Source organism: Pantherophis guttatus, chromosome 5 (genome assembly GCF_059756535.1).
Source record: "Pantherophis guttatus breed Tessera chromosome 5, ASM5975653v1, whole genome shotgun sequence".
NCBI classification, from domain to species: domain Eukaryota; kingdom Metazoa; phylum Chordata; class Lepidosauria; order Squamata; family Colubridae; genus Pantherophis; species Pantherophis guttatus.
In genome coordinates this window covers 25,433,656-25,454,169 of record NC_142067.1, presented here as the reverse complement: position 1 = coordinate 25,454,169, position 20,514 = coordinate 25,433,656, and the positions used below count along the sequence as shown (strand labels likewise).

The window sequence follows — 20,514 nt, the reverse complement described above, 5'->3', positions numbered from 1 at the left end:
TCAAAGCTGAAGAGCCAGTGCTGTCTGAAGACGTCTCCGTGGTCATGTGGCTGGCATGATTAAATGCCAAAGGTGCATAGAATGATGTTACCTTCCCACCAAAGGTGGTCCCTATTTTTCTACTTGCATTTTTTATGTGCTTTCGAACTGCTAGGTTGGCAGAAATTGGGACAAGTAATGGGAGCTTACCCCATTACGTGACACTAGGGATTCAAACAGCTGAACTGCCGACCTTTCAATTGACAAGCTCAGCATCTTATCCACTGAGCCACCACATCCATCTAGTATGCTAGGATTGCACTAATTCTAGAGCTATGTAAAACATTTGAAGGGAGCATGTTGCACCAAACCAGCTTTCCTAGATGTATTAAAACAACTGGATATTGTCCCTCTTGCATTGCAGCAAAGCAGCTGTATTAGCTTTGTCCTGGTATTTAATTCCTTGCACTTCTATCTGATTAGAACAGAGCATTTTATTTTTATCCTTCCCTATCCTCATACACATACTCAGCTGAATCTGAAAAGAAGTGTTTTCATAAACATTCTAATTTGCATATGCTTTGATTAGGCTGTTATGAAGCACAGCAGGAATATTATATATTCTATCATAATGTCAAGGGTCTTAGATTTCTAATAGCAGGCTTATTTCCAAATAAGTGTGCAAGTGACTGTAAGCCTTAACTTCCCCCTCTAACTTTGTTCCATGGCCTTGGATTTATTTATGGTTTTCAATGTAGCCGAGTACTGAATTGACTGAAAATAATATAAAATAAACATATACAACAGAAATATTTTCTAATGAGGTTGTCTTGGGTTTTTTGTTTCTGGCCAGATTAATTTATAAAGCAATGAACATAATTAATATGTAAAAATAGTTCTTTATCTAGCAATATCTAAAAATATGGCTTCAAAGAAATAAAGAAGTTCATTGAAGAATGAAAATCTTGCAAGTATAGTTGATAAATTAAAATGGAATGTTTAGTTGACCAAAAGTTAATGTTTAACCAGAGAAATGTTCATGTAAATACCTAATGCCAGATAAAAATAGTTTTGCAATGACAAAAACGCTTATTGCATTCAGTTTTTTCATACTCTGTGATGGTTCTTTTAAGATGATACTTCCTACTTTTACTTGTGCAAATGTAATTATTTAATTGTGCCTATATATTTTACCTATGCAAATGCAATTGTTTAATTTTGTCTTTTGGGGATTTTTCAACTGTTTTGGCATCAGTATTTTGGCTGGGTATTCTAGGGTGCAACCCTAACAAAATTGAAAAGCATCAGGTTGCAAAGAAAAAAAGAAGAAGCGATTTGTCAACTAAAACTCATCCATTTATTAAATTTGTAAGGTTAGAGTCCCAATTAAAATGTCTGATCATTATGTCAGTACATTTAAGCAAAAATAAGTGTGTGTGTGTATGTGTGTATGTGTGTATAAAATCTTTATTTAAAAATTTCTCAAAATTGCAACAAGTCAAACAAAGGTGTGAAATTAATGTAATTAATAATGTAATTAATTAATGTAATTAATGTAATCTCACAGCAGGATGAAAATCAACCTCCAGTGCAACTGGAATGGATTAAGAGTTTTGATCTGTAATATATCAAGCATACCACATCTTACGGAATAATAACTGAAAACTGCTTCAATTCACATTATATTGTCAGTGCTAGGGAACTAGTAGTGCCACTGCAGTCTTTTAAGATTTCTAAAGAAACTCTCAAGTATAAGAAAAGTAAATGTAGTCTTCAAATGGTTTACTATTAAGACAGATCATAAGGATATTGCATTTTGAAACAGCCACCCTTCCATTTTGATGAATTTCCTTCTGAAAAGTATCAGACGCATCTGATTGGATTTTCTTTTGACTTCTTTGATGAGGAAGGTCTTTGTAACATTCTGTCTCCACTGACTCTATCAAGGAAATTCTGAAGGATTATTTTTTCTGGAGAAAAATGGAAAGAAGGTTATCGCTTACATCTGAAGAGGCAGACAAAATATATGCCATTAATTATTTCTAATTCAGAGTATGGATTGGTTGTCAACAAGATTTGCCTAGATGTCATACTAAAATAACTCTCTGTATTTAATACATATTAATCTTTTTTCTAATGCAAATTACTGAGGAAGCTTTGACAAGAATTAATGATTAGAAAGGGAGTAACATATTTTTCTTGTTGTGGTATATATACAAATTATTCCTCAAATCATGGTATTTGTCACAATGTGAGGTTTCTATTAAAAGCAAATTATTTCAGTTGGATAGTTTTCATTTAAACTGAAGTAGGAAAGGGCTAAAATTATAAAATTGTATTCTGACATTCACTACATTGCCCATTATTCCCTGCCCTTCCCTGACACATACTAGCTACCCAAATTTCTGTAATAATCTAAAAGCTTTGAGTCTCAATGAGGTCTAGTGGAGAACTATAATACAGTAATACTTCTCATATTAATACATTTTGTTTTCATATTCACCAAAGGGCTTCTGATTGTCAGGCATGCAGACATCCATACTTCCAAACAGAATCTGCTTTCCACTTCTGCTTCTCTTTATCTGTTCAGTTGGCTATCAAGGTCTCCTTTAAGGTCAGATGATTCTACTGACTTATGTGTATCAAGTGGTCCAGATGCTAATATTGTTTTTCATTTCCCCAAAAGATCTCTAAGATCTTAAAAGGTAAAAGGTAAAGGTTCCCCTTGCATATATGTGCTAGTCGTTCCCGACTCTAGGGGGCGGTGCTCATCTCCGCTTGAAAGTTGAAGAGCCAGCGCTGTTCAAAGACATCTCCGTGGTCATGTGGCCGGCATGACTGAACGCCAAAGGTGCACCGAGTGCTGTTACCTTCCCACCAAAGGTGGTCCCTATTTTTCTACTTGTATTTTTTACATGCTTTCGAACTGCTAGGTTAGCAGAAGCTGGGACAAGTAACGAGAGCTCACCCCATTACGCGGTACTAGGGATTCAAACCATTGAACTGCCAACCTTTCAATCGACAAACGCCTTAGCCACTGAGCCACCGCGTCCCTTATTCTAAGATCTTACAAGATGCATTAATATGAATAATTAGTTGTTGCTCAAGTATACTAGGAGTTAATAATTCTGTGCCTGAAGATTCTCAAACAACCCATGTGACATCCGCGAAACCCAAACGCAAATATATATTTAAAATCAATAGTTTTCAAAATCTTAATTCTGATGTCTCACATCACTTTATATGAAAATGGTGAACAGCTTTTAATATAAACACATTACCTTTTACAACATGCTTAATATTCATTTGTTGGGTCATGGTGCCTGCCATATTAAAAGACTGTTGACTCCTACCTTGTATGTTTTAGGTTTATTTAGGTAGGCAACAGATCCAGATCTTGAAAGAAACTTTGGAAATGGAGCAATTTAAAAAACATACTATGTAGATAGAAAGGACAATTACAAAGTCTTACCATATTCAACACATCAAGTCCTGTACAAAATCCCCCCTCCCCCCACAATCATCCACCTGGCTTAGGAGCTCTTTCCACATATTCTTTAATTTCTTCTGGATCTACAGAATTCAGAACTGATAGGATATCAAGGTAATCATCTCCAAAATCCTTCTGATACGTGGACAGATGTTTGCTATGTTCATGATTCCAGATCTGAGCAATTGTCATTGAAGGCACTGTGAAGGCAAAGCAGTAACAATCATGTCAAACTAGAATTCAACAAAACTGAGTATTGTCCACATTTTAAAATCTTTCTGTTTTTCCATGTCACAAAATCTTATGCCCCTCCTTCATAAGAAGTGGCATGTTGTTGCCCATACACTCTATGTTCTCTTACAATTATAGGCCTTGAATCTGTGGGAATCTAAAACTGTACTTGTCCATTGAGTAACTGAGCAGAGTGCTACTTTATATCCCTTAAGATTGATACTCTTGGAGTAATCCAAGGAGAAGATGCCTGGAAGCATGAAGAGCAACATGGTGGACTGGTGATATTCTGCCAGGAGAGTAGGAATACTTGCACCATGATGTTGACTAGCATTCTTTAGCTCAGAGCTGGAGCACATATGTCTCTCCCCCCAGCACTTATTCTTCTGAAATTTGGTGACAAATCTGTATACAACCTCATTTCTCTCTTTCTTCTTTTTATTACAATAAGAAACAAAATGGCTCATCCAGAGTCCATGAAATTTAATGCAGAACTATTTCACATCCTAGGTTATAGGGTGAACATTGGCCTAAAAATCTGACCCTTGTGCATTCTGGTGAAGATCATTGTCCACTGCATTTGTGATCAATGGAAGCTGGAAAGAAAAATCTAACCATGGAAGAAAACACACCTACATAGTTAATTTATGGAACTGTAGTTGAGCTGTAGAAACACACTGCTTACCAGCACCTTTGACCGGAATTTTACGTTTTGCATTACACCCATACTTCCAAGTGAAATCCATTAATTCCGGTGCACGGATTTGTGGCTGATAATGGCGCCTGACTTCAGTATCTGGGGGCTTTGGGAGTAATGATTTCCAATCTGGAGGGACAGCAACATCGTCCCTTGGAGCACCTGAAAAGATTTAATAATAGAATTATTGTGAAAGGAATGGGGAAAGGGGTATTAAGTAAAAAGCAAATAACAGAAAATTATTTCAATTGCAGTTTTAAATACACTTGAGCGTAAATCCTATTAATCTGACCAGGGCTCAATAGCAATAGCACTTAGACTTATATACTGCTTCCCAGTGCTTTACAGCCCTCTCTAAGCGGTTTACAGAGTCAGCATATTGCCCCCAACAATCTGAGTTCTCATTTTACCGACTTCAGAAGGATGGAAGGCTGAGTCAACCTTGAGCCTGCTGAGATTTGAACTGCCAAATTGCAGGCAGCCGGCAAACAGCAGAAGTAGCCTGCAGTACTGCATTCTAACCACTGCGCCATTGTGGTTCTATTCTCAAACTGAAGGAAGGCACCTTACCAAATACCCTATGCATGACTTCATCCAAAGACCTCTATTTTCTATGTTCTCCAAGGCTGGTCTGTGTGTGGTTACTTTTTATAATCTCCGACTTAATCAGAATATTTTCTGGGGATGTTTTCAGCTTTGAGTCAAAACTTTTAATGGGCACTTCATCACATATTTCAAGAGAAGGAAGGAAAGCCACAATGTTCACCTGGTTGCATTCCTAAATAATCTCTCGTGTATACTGTTTTGTACTGCTTCTTTAGTACCTCCTCCAAATCTTGTTTACTAAAAGGTTTTGTCCATGGTGAAAAGCTATCTGTAGGTAATGGTGCTTCTTCTCGAGGCAGTTGCCATATTAGGAAACGCTAAAAAAATGGAAAGAAAAAAATGATAAAGAACAAAAACTTTTTTAAAAGAAAGAATCCATCCAATTGTGCTTTCAATTATCTTTTTAAAGCAATTTAATTTTTTGTTATCTTTGTAAAAGATGCCTCTGATCACAAATATTATTTATATCTTCCATAGCTCTGAACTGCTTGTTTTAAATTTTTATCAGTAAAAGGAAAAAAAGCTGCCAAAGAACATGGTGGCTGGACATCATCTAGGCTGACACCAGGAGGACAGTGGTGGGTTGCCCCCGGTTCGCACCGGTTCTATAGAACCGATAGTAAAACCGGCAGGAGGCCCCGCCCACTGACCCTGATGTCATGAAAATGCTTTTGCGCATGCGCAGAAGAGTGCATGTGCATGCGAGCGAAGTGAGCGCGCGCGGCCCCGTTGTAAACCAGTAATAAATGTAAGTAGAACCCACCCCTGCAGCAGGAGCATAGAGCAACTCAAAGAAGTAGTGCATGATTGGAAGTCGTGAAGAGACCTGACCCCAGGAGTCAGAAGCAACTGAATGGATAACATCATCATTATCAATTGAGCACAATTGTATAAGAATAGCAATTTCGGGCCACTGAAATCTTTTTTAGGCAGAGAATCTTGTTTCTAAAAAGCTTTCCTAGTTTCTTTACTGCCCTTCTTAAACTCCACAACTGCCCCTATTTCCTTTGGGGAAATTTTCATATACTATGTATACCTGTATACCATGAAGCCACAAATACAATTTTGTACTCCAGTAAAATAATTGGTGAACGATTGCCTAGGTACACATTCAGCATTATAGACAGTCCTTGGGTTACACCAGCAATTGGAACCGGAATTGCCCTTGCTAAGCAATGTATCTGTGAAGTGTGATGCCATGTGACTACATCGCTCAGCAATGGCAATCCAGGCTGTCCCAGTTGATGTCATAATCCAAGACATGTGGGTCATTAAGTGGAAAGTGGAGGAATTGCTCAGGAAGGACTCTGGGGAGAGGTGGGGAGGGGAGGGCTAGAACAGGACACACACGAGTCAGGGAAAGGGTGTCTGGTGTGATGTGAGCTCAGAAACACCAGGAAATGAGGGATCAGGGTGCATGCAATTGCAGGGAGGATGTGGAAAGAGGATGTGGGTTATATGTGTGCATGTGTGCAATTGCAGGGTGGCCAAGAAAAGCGGGCACAGTATGCATGCGATCTCAGAGAGGACATGGAAAGAGCATGCAGAGTGTGTGCAATCACAGGGAGACATTTTTTTTCTGCAACCTCTTGGCCAAAGAGGTGGTAAAAAAAATGCTTTGAAAAGTCTCTGATGTTCCCAGCTGAGTTCCCTGATCGGCAGAGAGGCATTTTTAAAAGAGCCTCTCTGACGACCCCAGCTGAGTTCCTGATCGGCAGAGAGGCTTTTCAAAGCATTAGAAAAAATGCTTTGAAAAGTTAAAAAAAAAAAAGTTGGCCACGCCCACCCAGTCACATTACCCCACCACCAAGCCATGCCCACAGAACTGGTAGTAACAGATTTTACATTTCACCCCTAGGGGGGGAGAGATTGCTTCACTCGGCTAGCACCTAGTTAGGGCTGAAAAAAAGCTTCTAAAGAACAGCTGAGAGTCGGAGCAAAGCATGGAGATCGCTTCACTCGCTAGCGCCTTGTTAACACCTCATTAGGGTTGAAAAAAAGCTTCGAAAAAGCTACATTCGGAGTATAGACGCACCCAAATTTTCAGCCTCTTTTGGTGGGGGGGAAAGGTGTGTCTTATACTCCAAAAAATACGTTATGTGTATGCAAGTACAGGGAGGCCGTGGAAAGAGGGCAGGGGTGTGTGCAAAGGAAGGGGGATGCAGTGGGTACAAGTAAAGAAAGGCTCGGGAGGGATGCTTAACCCAGTGACCTTTCCTGTCAGCTTCCCCATTGATTTTCTAGGGAAACCAGTAGGGAAGGTTGCAAATGGGAAGGATCAAAGATTGCAATCATGTGACTGTGGGGATGTTGCAATAGCCATCACTTCAGGGGAGTGGTGATAAATCCCTTAATTCAGTATCATCAAAACTTCAAGTGGTTGCTGAACGAATGGTTGTCAACAGACTTGCCATAAATGATGCTAAGCATTTAGCTGGCTCTGTGTATAGAACAGAATAGAATAGAATTCTTTATTGGCCAAGTGTGATTGGACACACAAGGAATTTGTCTTGGTGCATACATTCTCGGAGTACATAAAAGAAAAGATACATTTGTCAAGAATCAAAACACTTAATGGGAAACAGTCAATATAAATCTTAAGGATATCATTTTTTGTTAAAAAGCAGTAAAGTTTGAATGGAGAAAGGTTTTTAATTTTTTTGCCCTGAGTTGTAATTCTAATCGGGACTGAAGGCTTCCTACTTGGTGGAAATATCATTAGACTCCATAAAACTCAGTGATAAATAAATACATATAAATTTGGATACAAAATTCAGGCAATGCAAAGCAATAAAAATACATTCTACGCAAAGCGTAATAGCAAGAGTGGAGCACCCTATTAAAATAGCTGCATCCTTTGCAAGGCTCACATCGCTGTTTTTCACATCTCTAGGAGTGGATGGATGTGTGTATACAGCCACTTCACTCTACTGGGACTTTTCAGTTCAGTGGAAATGTTGTCTACAGGTGCAAATTTAAGTGCAGAAAACAAGACAGTCTTTGAAGCATATAAACCTGGCCTGCAAGCAGATCCAGCTGTTTTTAACACTTCAAAGAAGAATAATTTGACATTTCAAATGCTTTTCACAACTCTATTAAGTATTTCTTATAACTAAGCCTTTCCTTTCCTATGATATCAACTTTGAACAATGATTTCAAAACCAAGTTATCATATATCCAAAATCATAAAAAATTAAAATATGAAGTATAAGGCATGTTCTTGAAATAACAATAACTTGAACCCTACTTCTCCAGGTTGAGGATTGTTCCTGTCCTTTACTGTCACAAAGCCATTCGTTATAGGCTCTGCCTTGGAATATGGCTTCCAGCAGAATTCATCTCTGTAGATGCTTTTTGCAGTTGGTTCATCTACTTGAAAGGGAATGACGTGTCCCGTCCCGGCTCTGGCACTGCAAGAAACAAGACAATGGCAACGACAATGCAATCACGTACCTATTATCTCTGAACCTGCAGCTATCTCTAATTCTACTCAACCTCTCTTTTCAATAAAGTGTATCTATATATATGATATGAGCTCTTATTAAATAAATAGGCCCATAAGAAAATGGCTTGATACCAGTGGTGGGTTGCTCCTGGTTCGGGCAAACCGGTAGTGGTGGCGGTGGAAGGCTCCACTCATCCGCCCAGACGTCATCAAAAACGCTCTGCGCATGCTACCGATAGCGAACCAATAGTGCCAGGATTTGAAACCCACTACTGCTTGATACCATAAGTTTATCTAGGTTGTTATTATCTTCATTAGCATTCCCCCACTTAACTTTTCTGGTGTGTTGGGATTTCCCACTCAATATGGCCATGGGCAACTGGACTAAAGGATGAAATATTGGCAAACCAGATGACCATGATCCAGGGAATATAACACCATGACAACTACCCTGATATCAATTGGGAATCAAATTCTGTGGGAATTATTGAATACAGATTATGAAAGGATAGCAATAACTGGGGCTTGTTAACTTGATGTAAAGGCAAGTAAGGAAACTGTAGTCTATAAAATTATATGCTGTAAAAAGGAGGGGTTGTTAGAATATGGACAGACCCATGAAACTAAATGCAATAATATTCAAGTCTGATAAAAGGAACTATTTATACAATATAAAGGGTGGAATTGGGTGGAACAGAGTGCTAAATGAACTTCTGGCCTATTCAAAGGTCTCTATTACATTCTTTAGGAAAACAAGTGATTGGCAAGATAGGCGTACTGGTGAACCATTCTTTCATTCTCTTCTATAGCAGATCCATATCATGTATAAATCATAAGATCTGCAATCAAAAGATACATAATAGTTGGACTGTATATAATGCTAAGTCACTATACAGGCTGTTTCCATCTAGCTCAGCATTGTATTGAACTGATCTTGTTTAGCAAACCCTAAATTAGAACATCTTGGTTTAGTGATCTATACATAAATACAGCTATGACTTTAATTTTTTTCTAGCCAGCCTTGAAATTAAAAAAAATGTAATTTTGTTGACCCAGAGTTTTAATAGGAAAAAAGTATTACAACAATGGATTTTGTCTTGTGAATTTCTTAAAGGCGGAGAATGGTCACTACAGTAGTAGATTTATTCTTTGGTTTCCACTTGGTAGCAGATAATTTATTGAAACAGCGTTCTCTGGGGTGTGAATAGCCATTAGGATACAAGGATACCTTATCTATGAGGCCAAAAGGTTGGCAATAAAATAGCCTTCTATCTGTCTTTCTGGCTTCCTATCAATAACACCTGATATATATTATAGCAACAGAATCTTCAAACAGGCAGAGAATTAGTTGAAGGCTAAAAGCATATTTTTGTGGAATATATTATCTTCTAGAAAACTAATTTAGGAGTGGTTATCCTACTTGATTTATTTATGCTCTATTTATAATGTATAAATATCTCTCTTTTCCAAAAGAAATAAATCCAGGTAGGCCATATTTTGAACTTTTGACCATTTGGGAAATTGGTAAATCTGTGAATATACTGTAAAGTTTGTATGACCTATTACAATGTTTCTTATACCTGTATATATTTGCAATAAATGATATGAAAATACTATAGATATTTAATACCAATTCACGGTAATCAAAAGGTATTTGGGGTGAATGTTAAAAATCTAGCTAATGCTATTTGCAATGGCATATTACATGAAAATAAGATGGTCCAGACTCTGGAAATATGTATCATGGAAAAATTCATAAACTGAGGATGTTTCTGCCTCAAGAGGAAGTATAGAATCAACATCCCTGACTAAAAAATTGTCAACCCTAAACAAAATATGTTCCACTAAGGAGTAAGGACTTCATTTCCAATCATATCCTAGTTATAAAGATCTAGAAGAGCATTATGAGTTTTTGATATTCCCTCCATACTGTAATTTATATTCTTAAACTAGCTGCTTCTATTCCAGAAAAATAATTCCGACTGAAAATGTGCTTCAGATTTGAAAAAAAAAATACCCTGAATTTACAGATGGAGGGGGGATTACATTTTATGTGGATTTTTGGTTGAAATAAACCATGTCTATCATGACAAACAGCAGATGTGAGAAGGTAATCTTTGGCAAGAAATGAGCATGGCAAGCTGATACTACTCAGAACCAATTCTAGACGGGGAGCTTATGTGGCATATTTTCCTTCAGCAGAGAGGTGGCTTAAACCCACTTTAAAAAAACACGAGGGATGTATCAGTTGGATCCTGAAAATATTAATTTAACCTACTTTAAAAGCTTAACATAGGGGGAAATTACAATTACACACTAGTTTGGTGGGAAAATATAGATAAAATAGAAGGAACCAGAATTATTCTCAATCTAAATAATCTCCAGAACATATAAAACATAACCAATCTTAAAGCTACTCTCTTTTTCCATAAATACATTGTATGCCATCAGAAAAACAAAACACAAAAGTTTTAAGAAACAGATTAATAAAAGAACATGAGAATGTTTCAAAAGAAGTCAATAAACCAAATATGATTAAAAAGTTTAAATCGGTTACGGTAAATTAGTATATTCTTACCAATCTGCTTCAGGGTCTGTTGTAGATTTAAAGACAAAATCATGTTTCATTGTCGATTCATAAGGATCCCACTTTAGTCTACCTACTAAAAACAGTATGTGTTAAGTGCTAGACATTTTACATACTCCCTAAGGTTTCTTGTCTTACTAACCAAGAATGAATAAAATGATGGTTAGGCAACAGATCTTTCGAAAGAGTTTTGGCAATAATTTGGAATTACTTATAAAAGTAAATGGCAGATTGGGTGGGGAATCTGGATCAGGTCTCTGATAGACAAAGATAACACTATCTGTCTCCATATTATCATTTTCATCCAGTTCATTTCTCTCCCACCCAAAGGTACTATTTACTTTTATCACACTAATAATAATAATTCAACAACTTCTTATAACAGTAAGAACTTATCTATCACCTCTCTCTCTCTCTATATATATATATAAAAGAAAACACTTACAGTTTAGCGAATTGAAGAAAATCTCTTTTCTGCATTTCTGTTTCTCATAGTCAACTGGCAATTATAGAACCTTTACCACACAACATTCAGGCTTCTCACCTGACTTGTTTTAAAGTAACGGTATCACAGAAACTTTCTTCTCTTCATCAAAGTGATATAAACTCATTCATTCATTCATTCATTCATTCCGTTCATTCGTTCGTTCATTCATATATATTTCTTTCTAGCATTTTTTCACAAATGCAAGGTCCAAATTTGGGGAGGATCAACTGAGTATTGGTTGCATCAGAAATTGACTGACTGGCTTGTTGCCCGAGCTTGATATTATGGGCTGAGAGAGAATGACTGGCCCAAAGTCACGCAGCTGATTTTCATGCTGTATCTCCTAACTGTACCCAGAAATGGAGGGGGCAGGGTGTTAGGATATGGTTTGAGCCTAACAAGTTGTCCAGGCAATATATGTGTTCTGTGACTTTAATATGAATATGTATTGTGTGACTTTAAAGTTTTCCTGCTGATTCATTGTAATGCTGAGTCATGCTGTAATTATATAATCATTAGTTGTGAACGTATTTAAGAAAGGTACTGTAACGTATTCAGTTGATGATAAGCTACCATTGTGTGTGGAGTTGCTATCCATTGTGCTATCATCGGTTGGATGGATCTGCTACCATCGTGGTTTGTGAACCAGAGTGAGTTTGTTATTCTAACCAACTACTGTTTGTGTGGTAAGAAGATTTTGTATCACTGGACTGATTTAACTGGCAAAGACTTGGATTTGTTTAAAGACTATGAGATTGTTTTTTCACTATAAAGTAAACTTTTGATAAACCAGTTTACACATCTCTTATTCATTGCTCTCAGCAACGTTTCTCTGTGCTCTACACTCTGCTGGTTGGTAATACAACAACATCATCCTTAACACAGGGTGTAGGAAAAACTTATGAAAATGCCTCACAGAATGCCACAATAAATGTGTTCTTCTTTAAAGTGTCACATATATCATGGTTGCTTTTGTAAGAGTAATCTAAAACAGGTAGACCTCCAGGTTTTCCTTCTCTAACCTGGGATCTTGCAATGGAATTGCAGTGACCGAACTCCCTTAAACTAGTAACCGCTCCAATTTCAGAACACTCTTATGATCCCCATTCGGAATATGCTCTTTTTGTTCCGTTTGGCTTATTCTCTTCCCCTGCACTCATCTGGCACTTCGGGCCAAAGGCAAACACAAAGCAAATTCAGATTTTGCACTTTTTCTCCATTGTAAGCATTGCTCGGGCCCAGAGGTTCTTGTTAAAATGCAGGCCTCATAGTTGACTACCTCAACTCCACTGCGAGAAAATATATTTTGGGTCAAATACTGCACTATGCCATTGTTTGTGGAGTCACACTTGGTTAGAATATAATTATATTCTAAACCATCAACAAGATTTGGACGCTCCCAGTGCCTATGTGAATTCCCCCAATAATTTAAGTTCAACTCAACAAATCCACATTGTAACTTTATACAAAGGTGCACAATCTGAATTCATAGAGCTTACATTGGAATCCTCAAAGCCTTGAAAATAGTGCCCAAAGACCCTTAACAATTCTTATAAAATTGTAAGTGTTCATGCGACACAAGGAGAAAATTATTAAATTTTTGACAGAGAAGCAATCATATTACTGTTATAATTCTTAATTTTAAATAAAATTAAATGAAATTATTTTTTTCTTGGCCCCACCCACTACTCAGCATGCTTCTGAAGCACAAATGTCTGGAAAAAGTTAAACACTATTAACTTAGTTCAATGTATGAATCTAGTCAGTGCAACAGAGCAAAACGCTTTTCCTGTTTTAGTAAGCCTGAGTTATAAGACAAAAACAAACTTGGATTCTGCATCTAGCTTACTCAGGAACAAAAAAGCATGAATGATCAACTGCTGAAGGAGCTGTCCAGACTTATAGTCATTTGCAACAGGAGGAATAGAGGAAGCCCTACATAGCTGCTCCTTCAAAATGTAATGCAATAAATACAACCACTGTACTGTACTCAACAGTAGCCCATACTATACTGAACTCAAAAAGCCCATTTCCTGAGCTTTTTATTTTTAAAAGGATCTTCTGCTAAAAGACTTCTGGGTTTCTTCTTCAATCATGGAAAGCAATATGCAGCTTTTTCTTGCTGTTTTGAATAACACCTAAAATATCTGTTTTAAATCACTGAAGAATCTGTTCCATCTTTCCTTTCAAAAGAGCATAAAGAGGCATTCCCCATCAGGCATCTCTGAGGAACAATAGCCCCAAAATCACCTGGTGAGCTTTACTGGTGAGCTGGGCAATATTGAACTAGTTCTTGCCTGTTACAGTACAGCAGGGGTGTCAAATTTGTGACGCCACGTCGTCACGTGACATCGCAACTTTTTTTCCTTCGCTAAACTGGGGGTGGGCTTGGCCAGTGTGTGATGCATCTGGCCCGTGGGCTGCGAGTTTGACACCCCTGCCCTACAGGTAGTCCTCAACTTACAATCATTTGTTTAGTGACTGTTCAAAATTACAATGGCACTGAAAAAAATGACTTATGATCATTTTTCACATTAAGGACCGTTGTAACATCATGCGATCAAAATTCGGATGCTTGGCAACTGGTTCATATTTATGAGTTGCAGTGTCCTGGGGTCATGTGATCCCCTTTTGTTACCTTCTGACAAGCAAAGTCAATGGGAAAGCCAGATTCACTTTACAACCACGTCACTAATTTAACAACTGCAATGATTTAGTTAACAACTATGGCAAGAAATGTAAAAGTGGCATTCACTTAACAACTGTCTTGCTTAGCAACAGAAATGTTGGGCTCAACTGTGGCCGCAAATCGAGGACTACTGTATAACCACACTGAGAGGTGTAACACGTTGTTCTGGGCCTTGCTTTAACCATGATTTATTGAACGAAATCCCAATTAGCTTGATGGAAGCATAACAACCCCGAATACCCCAGCCTTATTGTGACACATATTGTGAAACAAGCAGTTGAGTAGCATCATTTTGCTTTCATTGGGACAGCCGTTTCTCTAACTTGACAATTTTAAGATGGGTGGTCCATCTTCCAGAATTTTGGGAATTCTGAGAGTTGGTCCTCCCATCTTGAAATTGCCAAGTTGGAGAAATGCTGCCCCGAGAGATAGGACAGGGCTCTTTCTGCCTCCAAATATCTGAATATTGGAAGACTGTGGATTTAGTTTTGTCGTCGTTGTTTTAAAACCCAAATACTCTGTTATAAAAGGCAGAACGTAAACAAAAACTGTGGGGGGCGGGTTTGGGGAGGGGGGCTTGGCCTCATTTCAGTCCGTTCCATTCCGACCCTCGCCTCCAGCCTTCGTCGTATTCGCAATGTTTCCTCGCCTCGAGAGTTTAAGGGCGCGCCTTCCAGCTCTCCAAGGCGCAGACACGCACCAGGTAGCGGCGCTCGGATCTCCTCAGGCCCCGTTTGTTTCTTCCCTCCCTCCAAACCGGCCAAGAGTGGGATTCTCACCAGCAGGCGGCGGCGGCGGCGGCGCCGTGCGCGCAGACCTGGGTCTCCATGGTGGTGCGCCTGGGAGGGACGCGGGAGGCGCTGGGGCGGCCCCATTAATCGGGGGAAGGAGAGCGCTCTTGTCGCGCTCCGGCAACTGCATGCGGGTGGGCTAATCCAACTCAGCCTCTTCTTCCTGGCTCTCCGACCGCAAAGCGATAGCTCTGGAGCGGAGAAGAATTGGAAATGGAGACGAGGGCGCGTAGGGGGGTGGGGAGCCTGTCCTGTCACCAAGCCGCTGGCAAAGCGGGAGACGCAATAAACGCCTGTCTGCCTGCGCCCAGACCTGCTTGTTGCCCAGGCACCAGTTTTGCGATTGTGACCCAGGGAGCGAGCAGGCTGCACCTTTCTCCCGCCGGCTTGGCCAAGGCGCCGGGCACTGACCGCGATGGGGATGGTTGAGGCAAAGCAAAACTGGGTTGTGCATTTTAGGCCAGCCTGTTATTTAAACCAAGGCGACTGGGTTCCTGGATTCCATCCAAGGACCAAGGGAATGGGGGCACCTTCTTCCCCAGTTGTGTGCGCTCCCTGCCCTTAATTCCACACTGACTCCAGAGAGAATGAGAGAAAATAAAAACAAAGGAATGGGGTGTATGCTGAAAGAAATGTAATAAGACACTAATGCATGGATCCTTGAAGGATTGGCAACCTATTAGTGACAAAGGGTCTCCTTTAAAATTAGGGGGGCAGAGGGCAGTAAAGGGGGCACCTCTCAAACGTGGTTGGGTCTCCCCCCCTTATCTGTAATGAACGGCTGCTATTTATAAACTGCAATATCAGGTTAATCATTCCATGGCTTCAAGGAGCTTTCTGCATTTCTTTCCTTCTAGTGAGTTTGGATTTTTTTGCAGCTCAGATGTGTGCTGGTGTTTTTCCAATTTCAATGTTATGCTCTAGCTTTCACAGTCCGTCTAGTGAAAGTGGCACAAAACTCTGCTTCTAGATTTTCAGCCACTTATACTCAGAAATAGTATAATGTATAGTCAGAGGCCTGACTCCCAAGGACCACAACAAAGGATGACTAGTACTTAACAATTGTCCTTTTCTTATGATCAGATAAACTCTCTTTGGAGCTTATCTTTATATAGACCCCACAGCAAAAGTAGCCAAACATAATCTTGCTAGTCTGAGCAATCTGATAAAAGTACAAAGACTCCTGTGGCACCTTAAAATAGAATGGAGTGTTGTCTGGGAAAGGGGGATTATTTAACAGTGGAAAGGGAAGCACTTTATATGGAGAATGTTTTAAGTTTGCAATGCCTTAGTTATGTTGAGATTCCACTGGGTTCTTTTTTCTTTCTTTTGTAATTGTTCAATGATACTTTAAAAGAAGAACATGCTGACTTTTCTGGAATTTGAGCCTTTAGGTGGTGAGTGAAGTGAAGGAATTTAGAATAGAAGCCAGTGGGTCACATGGAAGGCTCTGCCAAAATTCCTCCTTCTCTAAGAAAACAATAATTATAAGGAGTTTAGCCCTTCATTGAATCTAATACAGTAATAGTATGGTTAGCAAGCTAAGCTTGTCACCTTTTTAAAAGTAAGGTCCTTATTCTTTAATAACTACATGTTAGGGGGAAAAATAGGTAATGCAGATTTTCTTGGCATGCAAACACAGTAATAGAAAAGTTCATTTACAAACGCTGATGTTTCTGATTAAAAGTTTTGGGGAAGTATGGAAACAGTAATGAACTAGCTTGAAATTACAAAGGCATCTCTTTGTGCAAGCCTTTATGGCAATGAATTTAATATATGTGCTTTTGACTTATGACAGACTGAAGATAAAGATGTAGGAGATGGTATTGGTTTGTGGTGCAAAAAAAAAAAATCAGGAATCTGATAAGTTTTTTTTCAAATCAACAAATTTTATTAAAAGGTATAAGCTTTCCTGAGCTGCGCCTTACTTCATTAGATGCATCAGAAGATACAAATGGATCACTTTGTGGGGGTGCTTAATAGACACTTTCAAATCTTCACATTAGATGAAATATATGGCTACAAATGTTTATTCTGCACTTTCAGTCATTATATGTATCATTTGAAATTCCCTTTCAAGTATAATATATGAAATTTAGTAGTGGAATTGCATTAGGGAGTAATAAAAATAAAGGTTTCCCCTGTGGTGTCCTACACATAAGTTATTTATATTTCATATTTTTAAACCATCCATCTCTCTCAAAGAGAGGAAGACTTTGACTTAATCAACCCATCAAGCTCCTAATTGTGAATGCCGTTTAAAACAAGTCCCCAAATGTGTAAACTCTCTTTAAAGCTATGATCATCAGCTTTACAATGGACTGTTTATTTGTGCAGGCTTTTTTTTTTAGGATTCTGCTATATCAAAGCAAAGTTTTCAGTGAGCAGGCAATGCAGGCTCCAGCCCTTTTTATACAATGGCTGTATAGTCACTAGCTTCTCTAGCTATGACAGCCACCAGTATTTACATAATCATTCTAGGTTTTAGAGAGAGACCTGCACTGTAAGATGCAGAGGATAATGGAGCAGGTTCCTTTTTCTGTTTCCTGTCTGCATCCAATCTAGACTGCCACCTTGTGGTTGCCATAGGCAGGCCACCTGAAGGGTCTGGAAAGTTCCTGAATCTCAAAGTTCAAAAGGCAACTGGATTTTTTTCTTTGAGGAAGATGTTTTGGTCTCATCCAAGAAGCTTCATTGGTTCTGGCAGGATGGTAGGGGTGGGGTGAATGACCCATGAAGCTTCTTGGATGAGAAGCAAAATTTCTTCTGCAAGAAAAAAAAAGTGTCCAGTTGCCTTCTGAAAAAGCACCGAGACAACTATGACCTGGATGAATGAGAATCTCCAGACTTCTCTTCTTAGAATTTTGACATTTGTAGATACCCACATTAACCTACATTCAAGCCTCCTATGTGTTGGATGATATATTTTTTTATCCCCATCTTTTATTTTACATGGATATGTTGATTTTTTTAAAGTTGTGATTTTATTGTCCTGCTTATTTGTAAACTGCTTTGAGATATTTTTGTATGGATACTGCTGTGTGAGGATGTTCACACACACGGCCTACTTTGACAGAGGTGACAGTTACTAAGAAGCACATAGAAATTCTCTGCTGCAGATTATCTCTAGTGTGATGATATGGCAAATCTAGACAGCATACTAAAAAGCAGAGACATCACCCTGCCAACAAAAGTGTGTATAGTCAAGGCTATGGTTTTCCCAGTTGCAATGTATGGCTGTGAAAGTTGGACCATAAGAAAGGCTGAGTGCCAAAGAATTGAGGCCTTTGAACTGTGGTGCTGGAGAAGACTCCTGCGAGTCCCTTGGACTGCAAGGTGATCAAACTGGTCAATCCTAGAGATCAACCCTGACTGCTCTTTAGAAAGCCTGAAGATGAAACTCAAATACTTTGGCCACCTAATGAGAAGGAAGGACTCACTGGAGAAGAGCCTAATGCTGGGAAAGATTGAGGGCAAAAGAAGAAAAGGACGGCAGAGAATAAGGTGGCTGGATGGAGTCATTGAAGCAGTAGGCGTGATCTTAAATGGACTCCAGAGGATGGTAGAGGATAGGAAGGCTTGGTGGAACGTTGTCCATAGGGTCGGACACAACTTCACAACTAACAACAACAAAAATTATCAGTCACAATTCTGTTTTATTTCAAGGCCTCTTAAGTGGAGGTCCTTTGTGTCTATCTCTGTCTGGAACCCTTAAAATGGCATATGCTGTAGTTAGGTTTTAACTAAAAATTGATTTAAAAAAAACTAAGAATACAAGCTCTATTAGAAAATGAAGTTATAATTAAAATCTTTTTTCAGTTATTCATATGCTAGAAAGGTCATGCAGCATAGCTGTCTAGTTGCAAGATCTGTTGAGCTGAATTCAAAACTATTAACATTCATACAAACCTTTTATCCTGCCAAATTGTTTTCAGATTTACTATACGAGTTCACTCTTTCAAGATTTTACTTCTGGGAATTACCAGATGTTGGCTGGTTGCCCAGTCTTAGACTTTTCTTAGTCGGAGCACTTTTAAATAGAGGAGCATGAGTTGCTAGAAATCCACAATGGAAAATTGATATAATGTGGCATGGGGGAAAGATGTATTAATCAGAACTCTTCCTAATAATAAATTTAGAAATTTTTATTAGCCCCAATAAGGGCACTGAGAAATAAAAGGTTAACTATGTTTAAAGAAACCTCAAAACTAGCTGAAATTAAAAAAGGATTTTAAAAAATTACATAGAAAAACCAAAGAAAGACAGCATACTTAATAACCGAACATGCTTATGTTTAGAAGAAAAAAACAAAGCACACCAACATGGAGTACCATTGAAACAATGTCACTGGGCTGAAACAGTGAACAGGAATACGGCACAACTATCTGCATGGCACCCTTGCATTTTATAATGCATTTGTTAAAAATATCAAGGGATTCCATGGCTAGCTTCGCCAATAGGAATGTTAATTCCTCCTGTGAATTTGGCGAATTGTTGGGGACAGTAGATGATATTCAAAACAAAGGAAGAACTGAGGTGCAAGTGGCAATAGACTTGTGTTACAAAGCTTGAATTTTGAAGGTTGGTTTGAATATTAAGTGTTCTTGCTTTTTGTGAGGGACTTTTGTGTTTGATGAATTTTGTCCTTTTGAAAACATCTTTTAATTTGCTTTGCTTTGCTTTCCTTTTCAGTTATTCTCATTTCTGTCCAGTTTTCTATTTTCTTTGCTTTCCAATGCAGTTACTCTTTGCTGTCATCTTCATCCTAGTTTTTCCTTCTTTTTTGTCGTTTCTGCTGGAAGGAGGGGTGGGAGAATATATACATATCTATGTAGGGTGTGAGAATGGTTTCTGAATAGTTGGTATTTGCATGAGAGACAAAACAATTTCTAAATGGAATACCTTGTTATGTAAACAACATTATTACTGGCATTATTACTACTATTGTTATCATTACTATGGTTCTAGCCCTGTTTTTTTTTTTCTAATCTGACCTCTATCAGACTCTCCTCCTCTATCAACAAGTGTATTATGGGAGAGAAATATCCAGAATTGGTTTTCACTATAGTTAGGGAAAATATTTGTGTGTTTATAATTCTTTCTTGCTTATTTCCATTTCTGGAAGGATTCTCTTAAATTTGCTTTTTTAATTTATTACTGAATTTGCCCCATTTTTGTTTGTAAAAACAATCAAGTAGGGTTATCAAAAATGCCCCAATCTGGGATGAGAACATTCTGGAGAATCTGGAAGATTCCATTCCCTCACCAGATCATGGTCTTCTGGGGTGGTATATCATTTCCAAAAATAAACCCTCCAAGCTGGAATCTGTTTGAAATATCCTAGATACAGCATTTGTTTTGTTCAGAATTATACTGTACGTCATTGAACTTCTTCCAGTTTGCAGGATTTACTTCTGGGAACTCCCAAACTGCCTCCAGAACTGTGTGACTGGAGAGAGGTTTGCTGTCATCTGCTGGAAGAGTGGGAAGTTCCAAAGATGTATGGAACGCT

General features: G+C 38.6%; 1 protein-coding gene across 5 annotated transcripts; it reads right to left on the bottom strand.

Moving 5' to 3' along the window:
- Positions 1 to 1,744: 1,744 nt before the first annotated feature.
- Positions 1,745 to 19,222, bottom strand: TEX26 (testis expressed 26). Of its 5 annotated transcripts, none has more exons than XM_060686261.2 (7): positions 14,991 to 19,222; positions 11,027 to 11,111; positions 8,251 to 8,413; positions 5,164 to 5,320; positions 4,386 to 4,559; positions 3,508 to 3,669; positions 1,745 to 1,949 (listed from the first exon to the last, which is right to left on the bottom strand). In XM_060686261.2, exons 1-7 carry the CDS (start codon positions 15,130 to 15,132, stop codon positions 1,843 to 1,845), a joined length of 990 nt encoding a protein of 329 aa, XP_060542244.1. In that variant the 5' UTR covers positions 15,133 to 19,222; the 3' UTR covers positions 1,745 to 1,842. The 5 variants fall into 5 exon arrangements, with proteins under 5 accessions (XP_060542244.1, XP_060542245.1, XP_087750869.1 ...); XM_060686262.2 differs by having other exon boundaries at positions 11,027 to 11,108; XM_087894743.1 differs by lacking the exon at positions 14,991 to 19,222 and adding an exon at positions 11,481 to 11,566.
- Between the last annotated feature and the right edge of the window lie 1,292 nt (positions 19,223 to 20,514).

What these genes read in the sequence shown, in the direction of transcription:
- TEX26 (XM_060686261.2), bottom strand. Translation starts at nt 15,132, where the DNA reads ATGCAGTTGCCGGAGCGCGACAAGAGCGCTCTCCTTCCCCCGATTAAT. An exon ending in GCCGCCGCCGCCGCCTGCTG is followed by an intron (nt 11,112 to 14,990) that starts GTGAGAATCCCA and finishes TACTGTTTTTAG; the next exon opens with TAGGTAGACTAAAGTGGGAT. An exon ending in GGAAAGAGCTCCTAAGCCAG is followed by an intron (nt 1,950 to 3,507) that starts GTGGATGATTGT and finishes ATTTTTCTCCAG; the next exon opens with AAAAAATAATCCTTCAGAAT.